This window comes from Rhincodon typus, chromosome 18 (genome assembly GCF_021869965.1).
Source record: "Rhincodon typus isolate 14 chromosome 18, sRhiTyp1.1, whole genome shotgun sequence".
Lineage (NCBI taxonomy): Eukaryota > Metazoa > Chordata > Chondrichthyes > Orectolobiformes > Rhincodontidae > Rhincodon > Rhincodon typus.
Window position 1 is genome coordinate 17,168,087 of NC_063349.1, and position 11,173 is coordinate 17,179,259.

The 11,173-nt window shown below is 38.2% G+C and overlaps 1 protein-coding gene across 2 annotated transcripts in view; it reads left to right on the top strand.

Moving 5' to 3' along the window:
- Window positions 1–11,173, top strand: part of bicd1a (bicaudal D homolog 1a) — a 246,893-nt gene that overhangs the window by 193,318 nt on the left and 42,402 nt on the right. For both annotated transcript variants that reach the window (XM_020530076.2, XM_048607627.1), the window contains one exon: window positions 5,180–5,387. In XM_020530076.2, coding sequence (XP_020385665.2) covers window positions 5,180–5,387 — 208 coding nt within the window. The remainder of the gene's footprint in view (window positions 1–5,179; window positions 5,388–11,173) is intronic.

Sequence of the window (11,173 nt, forward strand, 5' to 3'; positions counted from 1 at the left end):
CCTTATGATGCCTAATAGAGCCAGTAAGAAAATGTGTAGATAAGATGTAATGCATGCTGTTTCTGTATAGACTTTTAGTAACCGATGCTATTATCATGTGCATGTATGCAGCTGTTATGTTTAAAGATAACTATTCAAAAATTAGTGTTCAAACATTAACCCTTTCTGTTTGCAGTAACATAACAGTCGATTAAGCTTTGTTAAACAGCTAACAAAGTACATTTCCCCTGGAACAGGTACAAAGTTAAAGGGCACAGTCTTCATAAGAGGGTTGTTTAGCAAAACGTTTTTATCCTAAACAAATTACATTGAATATATAGCATAGAAACAAAACATTCAGTACACTTGCCCACTCTTATGCTTCTGCTTCATGTAAGCTTGAAACAGAACAAGGACAAAAACTGTCCTTTCATTCACAACAGTGTGGTACACGTTATCCAATGACTCATTCTTGAATTTACCCTGTATTATGTGTTTGTAACCTGATGAAAAGGTTTGCCAAACATTTGCCGATGAAGTCAGTGACCCTTACAATGCACGTAAAAAGTCAACGAGAAGAGACTTTCCTATCTGTATTTGCATTTCAAATGGATTCTTCCCACATTCTCCAGGGCAACAGCTGGTGGGCGGAGCTTCTGAGGGATTGGGCAAGTAGATAGAGTCATAGAGTCATAGAGTAATACAGCATGGAAACAGGCCCTTTGGCCCAAAATGGTCCATGTTGACCATGGTGCCCACTCAGCTAGTTCCGATTGCATCAGTGGTTGGCACTGCTGCCTCACAGTGCCAAAGACTTAGGTTTGATTCCGACTTGGGCGACTGTCTGTGTGGAGTTTGCATGTTCTCCTGGTGTCTGCATGGGTTTCCTCTTGGTGCTCTGGTTTCTTCCCTCAGTCCATAGATGTGAAGCTTAGGAGGATTGGCCATGCTAAATTGCCCATAGTGTCCAGGGATATGCAGGTTAGACGGATTAGCCATGGGAGAAGCAGGGTTACAGGAATAGGTAGGGGTGTGGATCTGGGTGGGTTGCTCTTCAGAGGGGGTGGTGTGGACTCGATGGGCCACTCGATTTGTTCTCAACCACATTTCAGCTTCTTCTTCCACCTGCTAATAGCATTTGACTGGAAACAATTCATCATAAACTTTGAGTCAAACCAGAAGCACATCAACATATCAACTGTAGGTATAGACAGTAGGGGAAAAGGTATTAACCAGGAAAAAATAATGCTGCAATTCGAAGATATTTTGTACAGTGAGAAATAATATATAATTGAACACTGAATGTACTGGAATTTTCTAACAAAATGGAATGTGTATTTTATTTCATGACACGTGAGTTTGATGATGACTCAGCAACTGTGAAAGAAAAGCAATATATTTCCAAGTTGGAATGGTGACATAGAGGGGAACTTGTAGGTGGTGTGTTCCCTAGGGTCTCCTGCCATTCCTATAGGTGGTGGATGTGATATGTTTGAAAACTGCAGTTGAAGAAGCCTTGCTGAGTTGCTGCGGTGCATGTGGTATACGTAGTAAACTATGGTCAGGTGGTTACACTCTCTCTTGCTAGAGGTAACAACATCCTGGCAGTTGCATGTTATGAATGTTACTGAGCACTTATCAATCCAAGCCTATGTGTAATTTTCATAAGTTTGGCTTTACAAGGGCTAGCACTAAAATGCTCTTTATGTTACTAAACTGCATGCTTATGCTCTTGTGTTCCCAAATGGTGAGTATTTCTTGATCTCAGCAGCATTGTTGTATCCAAGTGAATCCAGAGGGGAAGAGAAACAAGCAGATAGCAAATTATTCATAATACATTTGTTGCATTGAGATAAAGCAATTTGGCAATTTTATAGTAGGTAGGTACAAGTGTAATTCCAGCTCATGCTGGTGCATCAACAGTGATGGGAAAGAGATGAGACACAATAATTGACTTTTGTCTTCCTGTTAGAGATTGAGGATGAAGAGGAAATAATTTTAATTAATGGCTAACTATCGATTCTTCTGTGGCCTATATATGGATAGTGGCCATCTTTGTGAATTATTGGAACAAGACCAGCACCTAATGTAACCATCAATTTTATTTCACAATTGCATCTTGCTTTATCCCCCCCACTATAATCTGGTAGTTCCTATACTAACTAGACTTCAGGATGTGAACTACTTGTATCTTTAAAAGATGTCTTCAGAAGTTAGTGAAGCTAGCAGACTTGTACGAAAAATAAAGACTTGTTGAACCTCAAGCCTTTATCTCAAGAAGGCAGTAATACAAAGGTGTGAAACACATGGAGATGTCTGGATAGGACTGGTCTGGATGACTGTATTCAATTCTGTATGTCATGACATGAGGGATATGTTGGCCTACAGTAGGTGTGATGCAGATCCACCAGTCACACTTTTCATTAGAAAAGGCAATAGTGTCAGAGAGCTATGGTGGGCAGATATTATGAACCTTCCATTTATAAAGGGATATGGAACAAGTCCAGTGAAATATAGAAGATTAGATTAACATCAGTGGAGGGAAAGGTGATGGAATCCTTCATTCAAGATGTAATAGAAAAATATTTAGAAACTGGAAATGTATAGAGCAGTCAGCACAAATACCATAAGGAAAGGTTGTGCTTGACCAACCTGACTGAACTATTTGAAGCAGTAATTAAGAGAGTAGATAAGGGTAATGTAGTTGATGTCTATTTTTTGGAATTTTTAAAAGCCTTTATGTAGTACATAGTTGACCCAAACCTAATACAGAACATGTGGAATCAGAGGACTAGTAGCGAATGGATTGCAAGACCATTATATAAAAAAAATTAAGAGTTTAAGGTATTTCCTCAGTCTAGAAAAGGCAGGAATAAGTGTTCCAAATGACTGGTATTGAGGCCGCTGCTGTTCACCATTTACGTAAATGAGTTGGACTGAGCAATCTCAAAATTTGAGGTTAGCACTAAGTTGGAACTGTAGTTAATATGGAGGAGTACAGTAACAAATCATGGGAAGATTACATTAACTTACAATTAGAAAGCTTCTTCGATGTAGTAAAATGTCCAAAGACATTTCAGGTGAGTTATCAAATAAAATGTACTTGTTAAGCCCCATAAGGTGATAGAAAAAATAGTCAAAACTTAGTTAAAGAAGTTAAAGGGTGTCATTTCAAACAATGTGTTAAAGGAGAAGAGGGAGGATGGGAACTGAAATTCATGGGAAGTGGGACCTACCAGCTGAAGTCACAGCTGATGATATAATTAGATTCACTTGAGACTATAATACAGTTTTGGGCAGTGGTTTGGGTGGAGGGGAAGTGGTTGTATTGCTGGAGGAGATTGGAGGTAGCTAAGTTATGAGGTGTTTTAACTACAAGCATGAGCATATCAAGTTGGAGGCCACAGTAAACAAGGTGCCAGTGTAGGTCAGTAAAGACAAAGAGTTATGTGAGTTGAACTTATGTGGGATAGAACACAGACAGCAGAGTCTTCCATGATCTCACCTATGCGGAGGGTGGAAGTGGGTAGTCACACTATCCTCCACTCATCCAATATCTAACCACCCTTTATGATTATGTCATACATATACATATGGCTTTCCTTTATATTTATCAACATAAACATCTGTTTACAATAATCTTCATATATGGAGGGACTTCTGTGGCATTTCTTTACAGTCCTGAACAGGACAAAAGGAAATTTCATCCAGCTGTCACAGAGAAGTGGGAGAGATTAAATTTAACTGGAGTCAAACTAAATAGAGCCAATGGATCATGACAAATTTTGATTAACGTAAGTGTCTTGTCCTTCAAATTTTATTTACCTTCCTATGTACAAGAAAATGCCAGACCCTGCTTCGTACATTTGCACTATCAGTTAGTTGCTGTCGTTTTGATAAAAATTCCATGTAACCTTGACATTGTCCATGGGCACTTATCCATTATTTATCATTGTTAATCAATACCTGTCAGCAAGGCAATGTGCATACCTTCATCAAATTACTGAAGTTTGCTCTGTTGCTCAGGATCCAAGGCTTTTTGTGCCTTGTGCTATATCGAGTTATATATTAAGTCATCATCAGCCACAGTGCTGTTCACATTGATGGTTAATAGAATTTCCTCTGATAGATTAGCATTGTATTGAGTCAGATAGACTAATAGCACATCAACTTTGATCTTACACTGTGCTGAGTCAGTTGACCCAAGGCAGGGGCACTGAGATGCCTTCAGCATGCTGCAGTTAAAGATGGGAAAATCAAGCAAGGTTCACATTTCTAATCATTATCAGACTAATCCTGTTGGGAAGTATTCATCAATGTGGAACTGGAAAAACATGCTCAGACATGACACTGATCACTGTGTTCACATATCCATTCAACATTCACTGCTGGAGATACATACAGAGTGTGAAGTGTTGGGCTACATGACAGTGTTAGTTAATGTTGTTCGCGAAGAAGGAGAAAAAATGGAAAATAAAAGGTGCAGCAAACACAATATTATTTTTCAAAAATTCTCATTCAAAGGAGCTTTATGTTCATGAAAATAGACTCTGCCAAAGTTTTTGTTTCATTTGTTTACAAACACATGAAGCAGTTACACAAATCGCTTTAAAATACATTATGGCAAGCGCTAATGTGTGTTATCTTCCAACAGAATGTCACTCCAAGTAATAAAAGTTTCTCGAAAATTTTCACTCACTCCTTTAGAAGAGTCAGAGGAGCTGTATTTTGTATCAGACAGTTAAGAACTATGGGACTAGTAAAAATGTCCATGGAAGTGCATCACAGAAATGTTAACATTATTTTGAAAATACCAACTGCAGAAGGGGGCAGCAAGCAGGATATTGATGCAATAGGTCTGATAACAGGACTAATACTACTGACAACTTAGAATGGAAAGGTTATTAAAGGGACTAGTTCATACCAACCTCACACATCCATTCTGCTGTTATCCTATGAGTTGGAGGTCGTAGGATTCCGTAAGCCTTATAAACGTGAATATTGAGGCAATTGATAGTCATCAATTACTAGTCTGGGCTACATCAGTAGTTAAGTACTTGAATACATAATGTTTATTTCTGGAGTTCCTTCTCCATTTTTATTGCTACATACTTGTACGGTCCCTTGACAGAGACAGTTAATCTGGGATAGACAAATATCGAGTGTCTGATTCCCTGCTATTCTCCAACCCTTTCCTTAGGTGTGATGAATACGTGACACAGCTGGATGACATGCAGCGGCAGCTGGCAGCGGCCGAGGATGAGAAGAAGACGCTGAACTCCCTGCTGCGTATGGCGATTCAGCAGAAGCTAGCCCTTACGCAGCGGCTCGAGGACCTGGAGTTCGACCACGAGCAGTCTCGGCGGAGCAAAAGCAAGCCGGGGAAAAGTAAAGCTGGCAGTCCTAAAGTAAGTGTGGAAGCAGCGGCAGGCGGAATGCCTATCCCAGCTGCCATAGACATTCTGACATTACTTAGTCAAAGCTCAGAGCAATAGGTGAGGATCAAGCGGTTGACAGTGGTGCTTATAGAACGGGACCATGCAGTGGCACTGATAGAACGGTGCCAAACAGTGTTTGTTAGCCTACAACAAAAAAATGATGAACAACACAGCCGATTTAAGGGGTTATAATTGCTCCCCCTTTCTTTAAACAAAAAGACAGTAGTCACAGCCACAAATTTGTGCCTTCATTTTGCATTATTACATTTTCCACTGGAGTAGGTGACATTTTAAAGGGAGGTGATGTGTCTGGATTTATTTTTGTTTAATCCTAATTGCCTCAACAGTTTCCAGAAGTTAGTGTGAAACAAATACTGTCATGAGGTGGTGACTGCGTCGTTGCAGCATTGATGCTGATATCCTTCTATTAGAGACTCCAACTCTTTGAAACTAATTGCACTCAATGGCAGAGCTTTGTCTGAATATGCATAGCTCAGTGGCATATTTTGTGATAGTGGCTGGAGAGCATCCAAACCGTGCTCTGCAGAGATTGATGAGGCCCGAGGAAGCTTTTTGTTTCAAGAAAGCTCATAAAGTGGGTACATAAAGAATGAATAACGGAGGATAAGTAAACATCTTTAAAGCAAAATGCCATTTCTAAAGCTGCCTCCTCATCACTCCTACTACTCATATACCTCCTTGAAAGATTTGCTTTTTGTTTTATTCTCCAAATTCAACTGGCACAGAATAATCATCTGGGCTACATTTTTTGTCTGTGGCTGCCATGAATGGTGAACTGGTGCGCTCACAGTCCTGGCTAAGGTAATATTTGATATTTCCTGTTCTGAACAGATGAAATGTGCTTAGCTGTGACTGGCAAGTTGTGACAGTCCCTGGAGAAAATCCATCCCCTGGTTTGAATAATACATACTATCTTGAGTATTAACAAAGTATACCAGTTGTCTGTTAGCCTCAGGGTTAGTCAGAGGCTGAAGTGCAGTGCAATAATTCCACTGAGGAACTAGACAGTAGTGAAAATGATCAATGAAATTCCAGTGGTTTATAAATGCCTCGTAAGCTAGAGAAGAAATTCAGCCTAAAATAGTATTCAATATGTTTGATTTTGTGTGCAAAATTCTTTGAGTGCTATGCAGGCTCAAATACTTTGGTATTTGGAGTCCTTGCTTTTTGATGTTGTAGCTCTGCTGTCGCAGCATCAGGATGATGAAGTGTATATAGAAAGGATGTTGGAATACATGTATAGCATTAGACAACTATCATGTGATAGGCAGTGACACAACATATTTTAACTGATTTTGATGAAACATATATTAAACAGAGAGCAACAAAGTATTTTATTGATTTTGGATGCGATATGTTCTGTAGACAGAAGAAATCTCCACATGCCCCTTTAAGGTTACTCATAAAGCTCGGCCACTAGAGGGCACACAAAGTTACGGTTCACAGCCCCCCAAATGACGACTGAAAACAATAGCTTTTGTACCAGACTTTGTTTGACCAATTTGACCTAATTTCACAGCTGGACAAGGAATACCTTTTTTTAAATCCTCATTCAAACAATATCATAGTTTAAACCTTTCACAAGATGTCTTGAAGAATTTATGAGTGTTTTAGGACAATTTGTTTGGTTTTGTTCGGCTGCAGAAGATCACAGAAGACAGCCACAGAATTGTAATGGCACTCTGTTCTCACTCCTGGATTTCAGACTGTTAGAGTGACTAGAAGATCCAGAAATGGTCTGCACCAAAAATTTACTTGAATACTGCCAATCTAGGGACCGAGAAGACCTCATAGTCTGGCAGACACATTATTGTCTGCTAGGTGACCAACTTCTAAGAAGTAGATTCTTACTTTACAAAGCCATTTTTCTAAAATAAAAAAAAAACCCACATCTGTAGTCATTGAATTTCCCTGTACTTACCAATCTGGTAAAATGCCTTTTGGAGTCGCTTCCTGCACAGAATTGCTCATTTTTTGATTGTGGATTCCAATTCCTTAATGTATAGCACAGTAGCATCGTAATCAATAATCAATAATCTAGAATATGCACTATTTAAAATGAAATGGATTGTTCCAAATTTATATTTGTTCCCTTTCCATTTTAATATTTCATAAAGATGATAGAATATATCAACACCTCCATTTAAATCTAACTCATTGAATATACTTTTAATCATTATTAATGATTTTACTGCGCAATATTTAACCAAGGCAAAATATCCGTATTAAGATTTTGTCAAAAGAAAATTTGACTAACTTTGTTATTTTGAAAGCCCACAATGCTGTAATGTAAAATACATCATTGTACAAAAGAGGAGCAAAAGAACAAAAGAGAAACACAGCACAGAAACAGGCCCTTCGGCCCTTCAAGCCTGTGCCGATCATTATGTCTTTACTAAACTAAAAAATAAACCTTCTGCCCTTATTCAGTCTGTATCCCTCTATTCCCTCCCTATTCATGTAAACATCCAGACGCCTCTTAAATATCGCCAATGTGCCTGCTTCCATCACCTCTTCTGGCAGTGTGCTCCAGGCTCCTACAACCCTCTGCATGAAAAACTTCCCTTAAACTTTCCCCCCTCTCACCTTGAACCTGTGCCCCCTTGTAATTGAAACTTCAACCCTGGGAAAAAGCCTCTGATTATCCACCCAATCTATGCCTCTCATAATTTTGCAGACCTCTACCTTTTGTAGACCTGTACTCTTGATTGATATGAGTTCTGTCTTGTGATATTTTTATGATATTGCTGTATTATGTATTTCATATGACATTTAAGAGTGGCCAAGTATAGCAAACCTATTATGCTTTAATTAAATATCTATGAGTAGCATTTTTTTGTCTTTTTCCTTGTGTTTGTATGTGTGTATAAGAAAGGGAAATGGAACACATAATCCAGCCAATGTGAAGTGTTGCACTGCAACAGAAAGTCTCTCTCTTTGCAACTTTGGCTGCTGTGTTCTACTGACCAAAGCCTGACAAAGAAAAATCATATTTTCTCATATCAGAATCATGACACGAGATCTGAACTTGCAGAAGTGGTCACAAGGTGGAACAATCTGAGGCCCTACATGATTGTTTTTTCATGCATTAGGCAGCCATCAGATAATCATGGATACCTTGTCCACAGTTTTCCTCTGGTTAATGAAATAGTTGGAAAATCAAAAGCAAAGCATCCATAATTATCTGGGAAGTTGTCCAGCATGTGCATGATAGCTGCTCAAGGTAATGTCTCAGAAATTTCCACTCATTAATGCAGAACTGAGAATTGTGTAAAGTTGGTAACAAGTCATCAGCACATTTCACACGTCTCTTTATTTTTGCTTCCTTTGTAGTAATTGGAAATAAAAAAAAACATGATAAGTGTAGATGGATTGGTGACTCATTGTCATGGTTTTACACTATTACAGAAACTCAAGATTTCTCCTTTTTATCTCTCAGCTTACACCACTGAAGAAGAACAATATTTTGTAAGGATTGGGTGACTGCTCATTGTTTGAATGTTGCCAGGTCCTCAGTAATATTAAGTAAAAACCAAAAGAACTGTGGATGCTGTAAATCAGGAACAAAAACAAAGTTTCCGGAAAAGCTCAGCAGGTCTGGCAGCATCTGTGAAGGAAAAAACAGAGTTAAGTCTGTTTTTACCTTCACAGATGCTGCCAGACGTGCTGTGCTTTTCCAGCAACTTTGTTTTGGTTGCTCAGTAATATTAAGTTTGTGAATAGTATAAGATGCTCAGGCTGCTTCTAGGAACAGGTTAAAGTGAGAATAGACCTCCCAAACTTTGAAAACAAATATAATATTGGATAAGTCCAAGTAACCTTTTAGATAGATAGGAAGACACATGTATCATCTTTCTATTCTGGTTGGATCAAAATTAGACCGATTATGTTGTCAAAGCATATTGTTTTCTATTAAATTCCCTTCCATATTTTAATGGAGATATCAAATAAACCCTAACTACTGTGTACATACATCTGACATTCTTAAAGTTCAGATTTAGTTTGTTGTTTTTGTTTTATGAAGGAAGGAATTCCTGTTTTCTGCCCTATACTGTCATACATATTATGGAGTTCCGAGGGCACAGGTATCAAATTTTTCACTGGTGACCTCTAAGGCAGACAGCAGGAGCAATGCAATAGCCATGAAAACATTTTGCTTGTTTAGCCAGTGATTTTCCTACACAGCAGTTTATTGTTTATCAAATTTTACACCACACCTTCAAATATCTGTTTTTCTTTAATTCTTCACTGTACATTTTGGAAGCTTTCAGTATACTTATAGTGGTATACAATACAGATAAGTTGAAATTAGTATTGGTTTTGTTTTGAAACAACACTCACAGTCATACAATATTTAATAGAAGTACTTTTGGTATTTCACGACCATTAAAGAAAAATCGAACACTGTAACAGTAGCAGAGAGAGGTGGGTTTTAAGCGGGATCTCAAAAGAAAGAAGGGATGTCAAGAAATGTGGGAGTATAGGAAGGGAATCCAGAGATTGCACCATTGTATAATGCCTACTGTCATGTGATCTGATGGATGTACAAGAGACAGTGGAATCTGTGCATTGTAAATGATAGGACTGCAGGAGGTTGAACAATAGAAAGTTGAAATGCTTTGAATTGATTTTAAACAAGGGTAATAATTTTGAAACAGAGGAAATGTAAGACCAGAAGCCATGATGCACCAATGAGGAAAAGGTGAGTGAAAGTAACTTGGAGTAGGATAGCAAACACACAGTAGAGGTTTGTATGAGTTCATATTTATGGAAAATGAAATGTGGAAAGAGTCTGCACTCTTGAAATGCAATATTGATTGCAGTTGATTTTGTTCCCTATTATGCGTCATTTAGAATCAATGCAATAACATTTCATTGATATAGCTCTTTAATATAACATGTTGCCAAGTTGTTCTCAAATAATGTGTCATGCTGGCCGTTATTGCATTGATTGAAAGTAGGGCCTTGGTCTACAAAACATTGTTAGTTCAGTTCATATATCAGAATTTTTGAGATTAAATATTGATGAATGATTGTAAAACAATCTAAAATAAGTTATTTTGCCAGAGAAATGTTTCAACTATTCACTATTAAAGTTGCACTGTTCACCTACTCCTGTGTTGATTTAGGATCCAATAGGAATCAAATAAATTAACCAATATATAGTGTAGCAAAGACATAATACAAGATTTTTTTTTAAGAAAAAGGAAATGCCACTGATTGTCAGCAGGTCTGGCAGCATTCGTGAAAACAGAAACAGCATTAACGTATATCTCTGTTTCTCTATCCATGGATACAACTAGACCTGCTGAGTATTCCTAACATATTGATTTTAGACATCCAGGCCTACAGTATTTTGCGTAAAAACAATATCTGATATTTTGCATTTTTCTCTCCTCAGCCACACAATCATCCATCAGTCAGAGTAACCAAACTATCCAACTTGTAAATATCTCTACAGCATAACTGCATGCCATTATCATAACTCCATGTTTCTCCCTGTATCTTCGTCCCCATTGTTTCATTTGATTCTCAAATGACCTGACACCAACAATCTTGCCAATTTAGAGGAAAGCTGCCTTGTCTTTCAACCAAAACAAGTATTTAATTTTGCATTCTTTATTAACTGGTTGGTGTTCTGATGAGGAATAGTAGGAACTGCAGATGCTGGAGAATCTGAGATAACAAGGTGTAGAGCTGGATGAACACAGCAGGCCAAGCAGCACCAGAGGAGC